This window comes from Pararge aegeria, chromosome Z (genome assembly GCF_905163445.1).
Source record: "Pararge aegeria chromosome Z, ilParAegt1.1, whole genome shotgun sequence".
Lineage (NCBI taxonomy): Eukaryota > Metazoa > Arthropoda > Insecta > Lepidoptera > Nymphalidae > Pararge > Pararge aegeria.
The window spans coordinates 15,670,208-15,686,176 of NC_053208.1; the positions used below are offsets into that span (position 1 = coordinate 15,670,208).

At 33.9% G+C, this 15,969-nt stretch overlaps 1 protein-coding gene across 3 annotated transcripts in view; it reads right to left on the bottom strand.

Annotated features, from left to right (window-relative positions):
- Positions 1 to 12,882: 12,882 nt before the first annotated feature.
- LOC120636202 (polyhomeotic-proximal chromatin protein-like) overlaps positions 12,883 to 15,969 on the bottom strand; it is a 55,987-nt gene continuing 52,900 nt past the window's right edge. For all 3 annotated transcript variants that reach the window (XM_039907561.1, XM_039907558.1, XM_039907560.1), the window contains 2 exons: positions 15,022 to 15,241; positions 12,883 to 14,058 (listed from right to left, as the gene is read on the bottom strand). In XM_039907561.1, coding sequence (XP_039763495.1) covers positions 15,023 to 15,241 — 219 coding nt within the window. In that variant the 3' untranslated portion in view covers positions 12,883 to 14,058; position 15,022. The remainder of the gene's footprint in view (positions 14,059 to 15,021; positions 15,242 to 15,969) is intronic.

A 15,969-nucleotide genomic window follows, 5' to 3' on the forward strand; every position in this document is an offset into this window, starting at 1 on the left:
ATTATACCAACCTAATTAAGCAGATTTAAAATCAATGACATCTGTTTCACTATGTTCTTTGTTGTGTGTCACTATGTGTTTCTGTTATTATATTTCTACCTAGTGTAAGGTTAAATACAAATTATTTGATAGGTATACTTATTTTAATTAAAAAAAACACAGTAATGTCTATCTGTAATTTTTGTTTATAACTTGTGAATTGTAAGTTGGTGGATTCATGGTACTGAGCAAGAACGATATACTTTGGTGACTGTGTGCGAGGTTGTATTGGAAATAAAATAATTATTGAACTGGTTTCATCAGATTTTATTTAATATCATGTCAAACGATCAGCACCTAAAGAGTTGGAGCCATGTGAACCCAATTAAATTATATAGGACAGAAATTACACTTTTACATTAGGACAGGAAATACACGTATTGTCTGATAAGTGTACCATTGTTTACCATTTTTTAATCCCCCAGACACAAATCGACGTGGAAGTTTCTGACCGTCTGTCTATGGCATCGCAGAACCGATTTTGATTTTGATACGGAAGGTGGATTAGCCGGAATTGTTTTTTTCTGAGTCTGAAAATCGATCCAAAATGGCCGCCGCCACAAAATGGCGGATTCCTCATTTTTTACAACGTTCTCATTATGGGTATCAAATGAAAGGGCTTTACTAGTAGAATACATGACAAATTTTAGGTCCAAGGTGGCCGCCACTACAAAATGCCGAATTACAGTTGTGCTACCATTTACTGTGATCACCAACTTGTCTGCTCAGCGTGGTGATTAAGGGCAAACCATCCTGTTGGAAGAGGCCTTGACTATAAGTGGACTATTATAGGCTATTTTTCTGAGACATTGTTATTCGTAGTACTTAATGTCCTCTGTGGTCTAACACATTTATTTTGATGAGAGACAGTTTTCCGAAATAAAGCGTAGCGTGTACTGCGTGTGGTGTCATCAGTAAAAATTTCAATTTATGTGCGAAGTAACTGTAGGAAAGGTGTTAAATAAAATACTTAAAGTCAGTCTCATCCGCTTTATTAAAATTAATTAATACCAACGTGAAACCCTCAGCTCCTAAAGAGTTGAGCCATGTGAATTGGACAGTCACATTTGAAATACATATACATTATGTACGCTATAAATATTTAAATATTAAGAAAAGTGATACTTAACAACAAAAAAGGAAAATTCGTTATTTTTTAATGCGTATTAGCAACACCCAGCGAACACAGAAACGTATACTAGATTGTTATTTTTTATAAAATAGATTATTGATTTTTAATGCATTTGAACTGTTTAATTAAACGAAGCATTAGTGACAGTACCAGTCAGCCTCCCGAATTTTCTATCCCGAATAAAACCTCAAACCAAAAGTTAGCAAACCGTCGCGGAGTTGAGCGTTGCCCATACCCACATTGCTCTTTGGGTATTGGCAACGTAACATGCGACAAATGATGGTCAAATTCATAGAGGAGGGCTTCTTTGCCGATAACTTGGGTGTGATGACAGTCTCTGGAAGGATGCATGGTAGGTCCCATTTCGAGAGAAGTGAACCTCTGAATTTATGATTTCCTCTCCAAATACCTCAGTGCCTGAAACCTGTCTTATGTGTTCGTCGTTTGACGTTCGGTCTTGTGCAGTAACTAACATAAGATAGCTAGGGGTCACAGAGCGGGCGACTGAGGATATCGAGAAAAGAGGAGATTAATATTAGAACTAGACTCACCGACATGATACAGAATCAAACGAGTCAAGGGTAGCAGCTGGACGCAAACGGCACAAGACCGTGGAATTTGGAAATTGAAAACTAACATTGATTTAATAGGTTATTTAAAATCCAAGAAGTTCAATTGCTCAACTAGTAGGTACGCTATATGTATAAAAGTTTGCAAGATTAGGAACCTAATAGTAATATCCCGTCTAGCCTGGACCATTTTAAAAACTTTTAAGACGGTCCAGGCTGCGTAAATATTGTCCTAAGTTATTAAGTTACAAAGTTTTGCAAATTTCGAACGTCTCTGTTTTCTGAATGCAATGTCCAAGCGCGTTGTTTTAGTTGCACATCGCGCGAATGTTGTGCCGTAACCCGCCGCTATATTCACACTCGATACTACGTATTAAACTTACATTTATCTACAACGGGAAACTAGTATTTATTAATATATTCATTTCAAGACCCTTTCGACACATTTAAAGTTAAGGTACTTAATACTAATACATCAATTGACAACTTGTTTCCCAATAACTTATGTAGTCTAAAATCTATACAAACCGATTAAAATAATAAGTCTGTAAACAAAAAACATTCCGCCAAAAACGCGATCTGAGTTGGCCGGACTGAAGAAGGTCACAAGTTACTACGCCGATATAATTTTAAGAAATTCAATGATGAGGTTATACAAGATAGTACGGTTCACGCGTTAACCACTCCGGGAGCCACCTTCAGCCCGGCCGAGTAAGATCGATCGATCTGTAACTAGCATCGATTAATAAGTACGATGTTAATTATATGTTTCATAATACAGGCATGATTTGAGTCCAGAGGTATACACTGGCTAGGTTGAAAGGCGATACGTCGATGGGGTATGAATGATAATGAAAAACTTTTGTTTCACAAGTTTTCCATTCTTTCAAAGAAATAACATCAAAGGGGGTGGGGTATAACTATTATTTGGTTCAGAAAAAAGATAAAAGTCCTAAATATTATTAAAAAAATAAAAGGTTTACACGCTTACACATGTGTGAATAATATATAGTATTAGTTAGGGTTTTCACATTATTTTCATATGAAAATTAAATAATAGCATATTAAGTACTTAAAAATATAATAATATTTTTAAATCGAACAATAATTTGTGATATCGTAGGTACCCGCTTTCCAAATAAGCCTGTATATTAGATTAATCGATTACAATGTGCGTAAAGAAAACTTATTCGGTAAGACGGCAAACGTGCCAAAAGGGATTTTTGGCCCACGCTCGTTGACGGTACGGCACGGCTTTTAGATGATTTAAGGCCATCACTTGGTTTCCACTCAACACCTTTTCAACGCTGGATCGCACATTAGACATTTAACAACGAGTGAGCAGTATCCTATCACTCCTTACACGACAAATCATCGTTAGCCAGTTTGCAGCGCGTTGTCAAAGTGATAAGCGGGCTGTAGGTGTTTGAAAATGTCCTACGCCTGGGATTCTGGTCCTCCCTTCTTCGGGTTTTTTTTTTTTTTCGTTTTTATTACGACTCATTTTGTGCCGCACGGGTCATAACAGAAAGTTCAAGCTCTGATTTGGGTGCAGTTAGTGTCGAGTAGGCGTTAAGTCGATATAGTATATGAGGGCCTTAATCAACATTTACAAGGTTAAAGCCAACATTTCAAATATCTATAGTTCGGTCTTTTATAGAATGTGTTCTTGACAGACGATGTAACTTTGTAATGGCGTTGCTCTACCGTTAAAAATATTTCTGTTATTTATTCACCCCGTTAACAAATGATGATAATTAAAAACTATATCAATATATAACAACTTTCACGTTTTATTAAAAACTTAATTGAGAAAATAGTGTTAATGGTTATAAATAATAATAAACAGTTGACATAATCAACTGTTTATTATTTTTTTATAAGACTGACAGAGATCAAGAACGCATTCATTCAGCGGCCGGATTATAATAAATGATTTTGTTCAACAAGTATCAAAAGATTATACTCGAAATTCTCACCGGGCCGTCCTTCTACATCAGTGGCCGCCGGTGCTGAAAACTATCCATTTACATATGCCAACAAAATTAACTTAATCATCTATAATAATATAATTTTTAATAACACTATTTTATGTGTACAACGTACGTCTAGGTATGTTAATTAAATAGGATATTAACCGGTCGCCATCGTATTCAATGCGATACGACTGATTCGTTTTATAATTAACAAATAATACACGCACTCAACACAATGGGAACCCTTCGGTCTCTCGTAAACACAGGTAATTCAAAATAATTTTAAGCGCAAAACATTTTTAGCATCTTTACATCCTGTATTCGTATTCTTAATTTTAATTTAAAAATATGCACCGATTTACGTAAAATAGTTTCAAATTCCTGATTTTTAAAGTCATAAGTACATTGATCTGTTTTTGGTATGCAACGCGTCATTCATTTATGAACGTAATCATTAATAAATGTCGCGTAAAGTAATAATTATTATTGTTAAATTGTAAAATGTAGCCAAAATAATAAACTACCTACCTATATAGTATTGTACAATTATCCCGGATAAGTTTTTCTTTAATACGGAAATTCCATTTATAATCCCTTATAGACCTAACTTCGTCTTTTTTACAATACTTATTTAAACTACAAAATGTTATTCCAAATTTTGACGATATATTAATAAAAAATATGTATACCTACTAGTTTAAAATTAAGTCATAATATAAGTTTTATAAAAAAAAAAAAACAATTATGCAGCACACCACAAACGAACATAATAGCACCATAGATTTAATCGTTTATGCCATTTTCAGAATTTGTGTAACAAATTAATTACAAAAGTCTTAAACTAAACATTTGGTGTACCTACGTGCATTTCCAATTTTATGTTTTAACGATTGCACTTAAAACAACTTATATATAACTTACAACACACTAAATGTTGGTGGCTGTCTTATTGAGGGATGTCAGGAAGATGATCGGTCCATCTTCCTTCGCCTATATATGTGAGGGTAGGAATATGAACCGATCTTATCGTTTCATTTTTCCTAGATAACCGTTCATCTTCCTCGCTGATTAATGGCAGACAGCCACCCTAAACGGGACAAATTTGACTTGGGATGTAATTGGCGGATATTTTATAAACTATAGTATAAATTATTGGAATTTTACTCTATTAAACAGTTCATACGAGCATTTACTAAAGCAACGGTTAATTTAGTTTAAGGAAATGTTAGAAAATTTCAAGGAAACAACCAAATAATTTAATAGACTTCGACTTTGTGCGATACCTGAAGTACGAAGTAGGTAAAAAGACCTTTGTCCAAAATTCAAGCTAAAATAAAACCATAAATGTAAGAATCTCCTCGAGGAATTATAATTAAAAAAATTATATAATAATAATAAATATCATAAATAACATAAATACATAAATTAAAATTGTATTTAATAATCATAGAATATAAAATCAAACAAATATTAAAATGTATATGATTGATTGATTTTTAAACAATATATTCAAAGAAAATATTTATTTCATGGTCAATTTCGTTGCACCGACTGGTTCTTGCAATTAAGCACAACTTTTTTGTATTTTTCATTTAATATGAAGCATTGTGATACTTTATTAATACATTATATTTATTGAGCGTTCAAGATTTTTTCTTTATTGTCGGTACAGTCTTTATGATATTTTTAGAAAAACGTGCTCTTTTATTCGATGCAACGTCTAAGCATTATTTTTATCAATGGAATATTAAAATAGTTGTTTCCTTTCCACCATCAGCGAGGTCAGAGGATAATATCTTATTATTAGTACTAAATTATAATCGATTGACTATTAAAATATAGTTTACAAATATAACAATACGAATTATAAAATAAGGAGGTAACAAAGAAGAACCATTTCTTCAATTTATTACTATTAAAATAGTTGACCTCTCAGATCCCGTTGAACTAAGTAACAAACACGTACAAACGTACACTGCAGGATCTGAGAGGTATAGTTCGTAATTTCGTTAGTCCCAAACATAATATTAAAACAATAATAAGCCCTTTCATTTTATCCTAGATCCTACCTATCTAACATTTTGGTATCCTAAAATACATTAGTCTAGACTCTAGAATAGCGGCAAATCTATGCCCAGATACTATGTTTCGGATACGAGATATCTAGTGTCTAGCTGTTTACACCGAATACTTTCGCATCAATATGAGCTGGACAGTGGACGACCAAGTTCTACTGTCTGTTCTAAGTCTGAAAACAGAAGTCTGTATATACAGCACCTTAAAGCTTGTCCCTTTAATAAAAATATCGCCTTACTTGAAAGTTGTACTAGAAATAATTTTATATGATCTTTTTGACATTAATTGATAAGATAGAATGTTTAAGATGAAAAAATGTCGCGATTGCATTGCGAGCGTACCAAGATACATAGTTATTTATTAATTTTTTACTATTATTATGACATTGCAATAGATTTTCAGTAAAAAATTCTGTTACTGGTTTAAATAGTGCTATGGATGCAGAGTGCTCTACTTATCTATAGCTTATTATACTGGCAATGGCGAGCTTAGATTTTTCAACCATTGTAGGCCTTTAAGGAGTAAAGACACAAGACAAATCTTTCTTACGGATATTATAAATTCTTAAAGGCAAGCAATGTTTTTGTACACGTATAAAGTGCAAGATACTGCACACAGGCACGGAAATCTAAAACAATCAAGGAATTCTGTTATAAACCTTTGCCATAGCATTAGCCGTACATATATTGTGAAGATTAATTGTATGGAACGGCAACAGTGGCCTTCCTAATGCGCACAATCAAGTTGTCAGACGTCCTTGTAATCCTAACAAGCCAGCTTCAAGTTCTAACTCGAATCCTATAAAGAACCAGATAGAGGATGTTTAATGAACATTTTATGTATGCTCATATAAACATAACGAAATTTTAGAGAATACTTAACATTAGAAAGCAGAAATAAACATGCAAAACAAACTATGAGGCTTATAATAAGTAATTAATATGAAGGTAATTAATGGGGATCCACAGCCAAAACTGATGCCCGGAGGCACCACCAAAGATGCTGCTATGTAAAATTCAAAACTTTATTTTGTATGATTGGTTCAAATTATTGTTATCGTAGACTAAACGATTGTTTCGTTGATTATAATAAAATATATAAGATAAATAATGCCTGATTGAAAGATAAGGCGTTTGAAGTCTATGGCCGGTTCGCTTATGCGTTACCTGTCGCGCTAAACGGCCGTGTGGATTCCCATTATATAAGTACCTACTTTTACCATTAACTACAAAGAAAATGCATAAAAGTTAGTATAAATGATAAAAACAAAACCGGAACTTGCAAGTCAAACTCGCGCACCGAGCGTTCCGTACATTGGATTTATATTTATACACACATTACATTCATTATGGTTTATTGAACCATGAAAGTGTTTACTTTATTCTAATACTATACAGGGCGTGTTATCCAAATATACCTTTACAAATCATCAATAATCCAAATATACTTGTAAAGAAAGTTGTTATACCACAGAAGAATATAAAAATCAGCATCAAAAGTCGTAATTTTGAGTTCAAATTAACGTCGGTTGGAAGTATAAAGATTCAGTATTCTATAACTAAAGTGATTAAGAGAAGTATATATTCCTTAAAAACTAATTAGGCGGAACTTTCGACATGTGTCCCAGGTTAAAACCATATTAGACGTAGTCTAATATTAACCCCAATCGTATAAACAAAAGCATCGTCCTTCGACCTCAATACTATTTCACACGGCAATTTTACTTGTATGTAGTATGCTAATTAAGCTTTCAAGCGAATGCAGAAGAGTTGTAAAATCCAGACATCTCAGAGATTTGTTCTAAAATATGTTCTTATTTGTTCAAGTCAGTAGGCGGTTGTGTAAGATTGTGAATGGGTCGTATATTTTACAATTGATCATATACAAAATCGCAATGAAGCACTTAAAGTGACTGGAGACTAGAATACAAAATTAATACAAATTTTGTAGCCAACTTGTTAATTCCACCCAAAAAGTTACTTAGGTTGCATAAATAAATAATTTTGGTCATTCACTTCACGGATCATATTAGAAATACGATCGAAATTGTAATACATTAACGAAGTCCAAACACAACTGGAATAAGAGGTTATAAGTGTTAGGCCATAAAGGGCTTTATAAATAAACGTGGCATAAGATCGGGATGCAATATTTTGTCACGCTCTGGCATTTGAAAAGGGCTGTCATTTGGAGTATGATACAATACTGCTCAGCAAATCCAATACGATCCCCCCCCCACCCCTTTCATTTTTGCTATGCTTCGCGGCGGCCAAGTACGTTCGTGTATCGATTAGATTTACACTTATCATCGGTCAATTTCAATAGTCGCCGTCTGAGTATATTGGTGTTTGGCCAATAATTTCCATAAATTAAATTTGAAATCGCGACATATGGATTCCTTATTTGACATCTCACAGTTAAAAGATACAATTAAAAGGCCGATCAAATTGAGTGCTGAAAAATTGAATCACATAATGTATCCCTTATTTCAATTTGAATAGCAAAATCTACTCTATGAAGTATCGAATTTGTTTGCATTATGTATTTTATTTAGTAGTGCAACGAATATATAGTTCATTGGTTTGAAAAAATAAAACTGTATATTTTACAAACACAAAAACAAAAATCTGTTGATACTTCTCAGCACCTCTTACATTTTTATTGTGCCGATTTCCGCAGCTCTCAGAAGGAACGCCAATTAAGAATTATTATTTTCCATTATTTCAGATGCGTGTGCGCTGAACGACTGAGAAACTATTGCATACAATAATTGGCTCTATAAAACGCACTCATCCTCATCATTGTTTCCCGCGATAGCTGAAGGATGCGTGTGGATCCCCGCACGACTAGCTATATTACTAGGACTAGGTATTCGTTGCAAGTCTAGTCATTACTAATATTATAAATACAAAACTGTGTGTATCCTACAATTAATAAGCAACAGATTGTTTGCAGAGATAATGTACGGAACGGCGTGCGATCCTGATTAAAGGTTTTCGCAATTCTTTATAATTCTATTCACGTTGTACAATTTTGCATTTATATTGGGGGGGGGGGGGGGGGGGGGGCTTAACAGCGCTAACTAGTTATAAATATTTAGTAGAAGGCGATTTCTCTTGTTTAAACGATACACGGATATCCTAAAACAACTTACCGACCGTGAAAATGTTAATTAATGTATCCAGAAAATTTTGGGTTTTTTTATTCGTAAAAAAAAAGAATCTGCTATCAACATTTATTTCAATTTATCGTCATGAACAATACTTAAATGAAAATTAATACCACCTTAATTGGACCCTTTACGTTACTTTTATGCCAAACCCGAAATATACGTTACATGAAATTGTAATGATCGATTAATAGTGAATGTTTTTAAAAACTTTAAAAGTGGTGTTCTTATACCCCCTTTTCAAGTTCACACATTAGAAAACAAAAACCTCAAGTTTTGTGGACACACAAATCATTACCATTTACATCGGCGATATTAAAACAACTTACAAGTAGTAGGAATAAGCTCTCTACTGGTTCTTTTTATGAGTGAGTTGAACAGGACAATTTCGTGTTTACTAACTGTGCTTGGAATGGAAATGTTTATTTTTTCTAAAATTTCTTCTGTATTGTTTCCTTGACATTGAGTATTATATAACTCACTTTGAACATCCTTCCAATAGAGTATTTACATAAGTTTTTGTGCACTATTATTTGCCCGCAAGTTGTTGACCAAGCATCGATGGAGAGGTGAGACGAGGCTGCCTCTTATGTACGCAAGATTATTAAAAATATATTTATCTAAATAACCAGTTCAGTGCACTGAAATATAATTAATACAGTGCACAGCAAGAATGGAAATTGTTGCTGGTTGAAAAAAGAAATACATACTTATAGGAATATATACAATTTAAAGAAAGAATTATTTTTTTTGTAAGAAATAATACATACTTAGAGAAATATATACGATTTACAGAAAGAATTAAGCTTACTTTAGTTATTTCTTAGCCATTGGACAACTGATCTCAAATAATGACCAAGGACAGGCCAAGGATTTGCAACTGACACAACTAGAATGTGCGCGTGAGATTACACCGAAAAGACACTATAAGTTGGTTTTCTAGAATCGATTTACTGTAAGGTCTAAGAAATATGGACCTAACATTATTTTAAACCCCGACACAAGAAGATGGGCGTTGTGACGCAGAAGAGAGGGACTCCCGCCGCAAAAAAAAAAGTTTAATCCGTCAGCACGGCTAACACGGGTATAGGGTAAAAATTATCTTCTCCCACAGCTTTATCACCTCTCGGAGCCCTGGCACAAAGGTGGAACTTATATCCAAATAATATGTGTAATAATAAACGGGGGTAAACTTCTCCTATTCAATGTTCCCGTGCTTTAGCAGGTGGAAATGTTAATTATATCATCCCTTGTCAGGGGATATAATCGGAGGATATAATTTTTGTCTCCTACTTGTACTAGCTACATGATACATTAAACAATAACTACCACTACTAAAATATATATTTCTAATTACTTAGAGAGCATAAAAGAGTATATTTACATTGCAAATTACATTTGTGACGTCACGTTTTGCGTATAATTTGCTGCAATGATGAAAGCTATATTTATAATTGTAATCGCCACACAATAGTTGTGATCACAACAAAAATAAACGTTTATTTACACTTATAGGGAAAATGTATATGAATAGCATTCCTGTGCTCTAATTTTCAAATTGAATAATTGGCTAGCAACCATCACACGAGTTGTAAGTTTGCCGCTACTGGTGTAAAGGTTTTTCTACTTGAGTAATTCAGTAAAATCTATTAGCCTCGAGTGATAAATTATAGCCTCGGACAGCACATAGGCTACTTTTATCCCGGAAAATGTACGGTTCACATGGGATTGATTTGCTTTGTTTCTAACAGAGCAAGAGATCGTCATGTTTGTTTTGCATAGTTCACATGTCAGATAACATATTCATCAAAAATTTCTAGAAACGATGTTTCCACAACAGGCAACTGTTTTATAATATAACCTGAACACATAACGTCTGTTTATATCGCCGTTCCCAACGAATAGTTATGGTGATTGACTGTTACCATATTTTTTTTTTTTTGCATTATTGTTCTCAGGAGGTTCGAATACTATCATCATATCAATCCCTCACCGGCACGGGTCTCCTACCAAAAAAAGAAGGGGTTAAGACCGTAGTCCACCACGCTGGCCCACTGCGAATCGGTGCACTCCCAAACCATTGAGAACATTATGGAGAACTCGCAGGCATGCAGGTCTCCTCACGGTACTTTCCTTCACCGTTGAAGCAAGTTATATTTTAATTGCTTAAAAAACGGCTACTACACTTGAATCAAATTAGGAAAAGAATGTTTCGTAACGAAGCGATCCCTAGCAATCGACGACGAGCATATATTATCAAACTTTTTTCGTGACATAAAATTACCGATTTACTTTTAAATTTAGTCATTATTTATTAAAAATGAATATAAAATCTATTATTATGAGGGTTATTTTAAAATTAACAAGAAATTAATGTATGACAACTTTATTTGGACGGATAGTCTATAAATTTGGTAAAATGTTTTGTATACCTAGACTTACCGAGAAATTTTAGATTTTATTTTTATTTTTTTCACGAATACAATAATATTAAAGTTTTTGAAATAATTCTGCTGTAATGCCATCTCTAGGCTCAACTAAATCGACAGGTCTAAAAGTAGGGCTATACTTTTCTAATGTTCCCTGTATAGGTGTTCCCAATTTTTTTTTATTTTTTCTGTAAAATTTAATTTTTGCAGTGACCATAGTATTCGTTGGGGACGGCGTAGTAGGTTAGTGACCACAGATAATTAATTGACGACGGTTCCCTAAGGATCTTCACTTTTACTCTAAACATTTAACTCGAACCGAAAGTAGTCTAATTCTCAGATGATTAAAATATCACATCTCTTACGAAGGATATAAGATAGACAATGGCGTAAAACATAATTGGCCAGAATTTACATAATTCACCGACGACATAGTTTATCTTCTAATTTTCTTTACTTTAGGGCATACAATTCACGATTTACATTCCTATTGAACTGTTCACAAGTGAAGTTAGTTATTTTCCAGCCACAGTCCGTAAATTAAAGTCTAGTAAAAACAAAATTGGCGACATCCCAAAGATGTCTCTAAACTAAAACTTATGGAGTGTTTTTAATCTATTTATGTCAGTTGTCATAATCAATTCAGTTAAACATAATATATTATATGCAATAAAAAATATAGTGTTAAAAAGAGTAGTATAAAAAGAGTAGCATCAGGGATAAAAATCAAACTAAGTGATTAACTTGAACTTATTTAAATATGTCCATGTATTATATAAAATATGTCAGAACCAAGATGGGACAAATTTTTGATATTTGAAATGAATTTGTCCGTTATTCATCAATAGTAAAATAAAAAATACAAATTGCAATAAATAATTCTAATTTGAATACTAACGAAAGATATTACGGGTAACATTTAATATAATAATAATAATAATAATAGTAAATTATATACAAAATCAATTATATTTATCTATCTGTACATTTGTGTTCTAAAATGAATTAATTACATATTCTTAAATTGTTAATAAATAAATTATTATTATTAACATCGTCTTGCTACAATTAAGTATGAAATCGCCTTTAGGTCTCGTTATATGTTGTACACAAATCACAAAGTAAACTAATTTGACAGTTCAAAAGTAGAGCTACCCTCGGTAGTCCTACTTTAGAAACTTTAACTTAGTTTAATTTAGAGATTTGTGTGGGTATACCAAAAATGGCACCAATTTGCCCTCTTTAGTTATATTGCGTAGCTAGCAGCAGTTGTAGCAGTTCTTCAAAACAACGTTCAATGCGCAAACCAGTCTTAGAATTATAAGTGATTGTTTACTTTACCAATAAGGAAATTTAGTCGATATCGCAATAATTGTATAGTCTCACTCGTAGCGAATCTTAGTTTGGTAGAGTAATAGTTCTTATAGTATTAAAATAATAACTGAACTTTTTGCCAACGAAATGCAGTTGATTATCGACTTGTTCGCGATGCGGGGCTCCAAGCTCCAATTTCATTTCAAAAAACTTTAATACGCGCGATCTAAAGTATCCGGACTGAAGTGAGTCACAAGTGGTCGAGCAAATAGTTTTTAGGAATTCAGTGGCTCTCTTTGTAAAAGTAGTACTAAGCACGAACGTCTCGGAAAGGCAACTCAAGCCCGGCAAAAGTAAGATTAGGCGATCTGTAAATTGCAATAAAAACTGTAATGCAAAATAAAAACTATCTGACGTACTAATAATTTTGGATGAAACCTTTGGCAAGAATAGATATTATAAGATTTTATGATGGAATACTGATAAAATTCCAACAAAAGTTGCGGCGAAGACCGTATATACGACTATGTATCGTAAAAAAGTTTTCCTTCTCAATAAAGTTGCCTACAATTTTAGACCGACGCGGATAAGTAATCACTGCAGCACACGTAATTTTATGGGATAGATGTAATGAAGCTCATTACACACATACAAAAACGTATCGTACGTAACGTAATCTGTATTAAAATACTACTTAGATCTGATCTTATTAAGTACGTTATTCTACCTCCGTTATAATTTTTTCTTTTTGCTATCTCAATTATATAAAACCTCTAATAATATCAAAGCTTTAGGCTGACCGCACATCGATGAAACTCTCAGTGCAAAATACTGAAAAGTAGCCAATGCGCGGTCAGCCTCATTGTCTAAATTCAACATAAATGGTCTCACCGAAAAACGTGGACAGCGGATGGACAGTTACACACCAAATTCCCTCTTTCTGTCACCGTTAATATAACTTTTAAAAGAGGAAGACAAAGCATTGTGTAACTAAACAAAAGCTATGCAACATTTATAAGTAAACGGGCAAGACATTTACGTGTTACAAACGACCTGATAAAATTATACGGTGCCCACAGAAGTAGAACAAAGTTACCGAAAATTAAGCAACAACTTTTAAATTTGTAACAATATCTTACAAAGATCAAAATTGAAAATCTGCTATGCAACAAAATGACACAATTATGTAGTAACAATGTTTTTCTTTCTGTGTCGGTGCACCATAATTTTAAAATACCTTAAGACTAAAACTGTTCACTGTTAACACCATACTAAAACATAGTCAAACTTGTATCTTGTGTGTAACTTGTGTATCTTTAATGGGGTATTTAGTCCGACTGACCCCAAAGTAAATCTGAAAGTAAAGAAAAGAAATTATAAGAAACCTGTTTCGTATCCGGAAAAAAAGATTTTAAGTTTGCATGCGTTAATCTCAAGAATGAGTGTTTATTCGTTAGATTTTTGAATATATATCACAGGTGTCTGGCTTCGATTACCGTGTCAAACCATAACTTTATATATATATAAGGTTTTTCTAATTAATAATTACTACAAGTCCCGTGGTCCGGAGAGCATTTTGAGACGACAATCCTGGTATAACACCAGCATACCAGCATACCATCCCGACCGATTGGCGCAGTTTGCAGCAACCCTGCTTTTTGAGCCCAGAGCCGTGGGTACCGTGGGAAATGTATATTCTAAGTATTTATGTATATTATTCATAAAAATATTCATCAGACGTCTTAGTACCCATAACACAAGCTACGCTTACTTTGGGGCTAGATGGCGGTGTGTGTATTGTCGTAGTATATTAATATCCCGCATTGGAGCAGCGTGGTAAGATTAAAGACTTGGCCTGTGCCTACCGATGGAGCTTCCATTTTCTATCAGTTGTGGGGGATGATCATGATGATGTGGCGCATCATAATGACCATCATTATGATGCGCCATCTTTTTATTTATCCAGAAAAATAATATTCTGCGGTGGTACAGACAACTCTATGCAAGAGTCTGGCTGTGGGTTCCCTACCGAAAGGGTACGAACGTGTTCCTATTACTAGGTTTCTGATGTCCATCTGCCGTACGTCTGTCTTTCAGCGAACTGTATCTCGTGAATCACATTTCTATTGCCGCTATAATAATAATTAAAATAAAAAACGGTCAAAACCAAAGGTACCTAACCGAGAATAGTTTGATAAGTTTTTTTTGCTTGATCTTTATAACATTAATTCGATGAAATGTTTCATAGCGCACTTTGGGAGAGAAACTTTCAGTCGATTTTTAGACTTTCGGTTGCATTCTAAAATAAAGGCCTCACCTCAGTCCTGGTCCATCGCCGACGGCTCGCTCTCTGGACGAAGAGTATCTATGCAGGCGACAATCTTCAAAGCGGGCCCAAGTTTCATAGAAAGCGCCATAACTAAATGTTCCGGTTTGATCAGGAGCAGAGCTTCACCGTCCACCTCTTGCATGAGGAAATCGTCTGCGTACCCGGCACATCCAGGGATATTGCGAATGAAGTCGCATACTTCGGTTACCTGGTAGAATAATTTTTACTTAGTATAAAAGCAAGTAATTTTTTTCTTAATATTTTATTCCCTCTGTCTGTACGTTTAGATCTTTAAAAATCAGCAACAGATTCAAGCAGCAATAGAATGATTCAAGAGGAAGGTTTACATGTGGTTAATTTATATTTATTATAAAAGAGAAAAGAAAAAAAAAATCAAAGACTTGTAAAGTGATATCGTAACAAACATTTTAGTGCGTTTAACTTACAAACGCTACTTAAACCTAGAGAGACTAAATTAATGTTCCACGAAAGTGTACCCACATAAGTATCTTTAATGCACCCGAGCCAAGCCGGAGCACGTTGCTTGTTACAAATGTTTAGGCGTTTTGCTACATTCACATGGGCGAAACATTTATCCACGGTTCATTACTTTTCTGTTATATAGTAGTTCTTGTAGTAACGAAAGGGCCCAGCTAAATATTTTGACTAAGGTGAAGAGTTTTTGAGGTTAATCATTGTAAAGTAAGGATGTGTAGAGTAAAAACCTTGGCTCTACATGAAATCTAGTATCTTTTCGAGTGCGGGTCATATGGCCTAGTCTTGGCAACATTTTGTATGAAAATGTTGTTGGTGGGATTTCATTTATTTTTGTAAATTGCTTGTGACAAAATTCATCATACGCTGCCCATGCTTACTCTATATCAGAAGATATGGTTATAGAGCGTAGAATCACCACACTTTTCCAATGAAGATTAG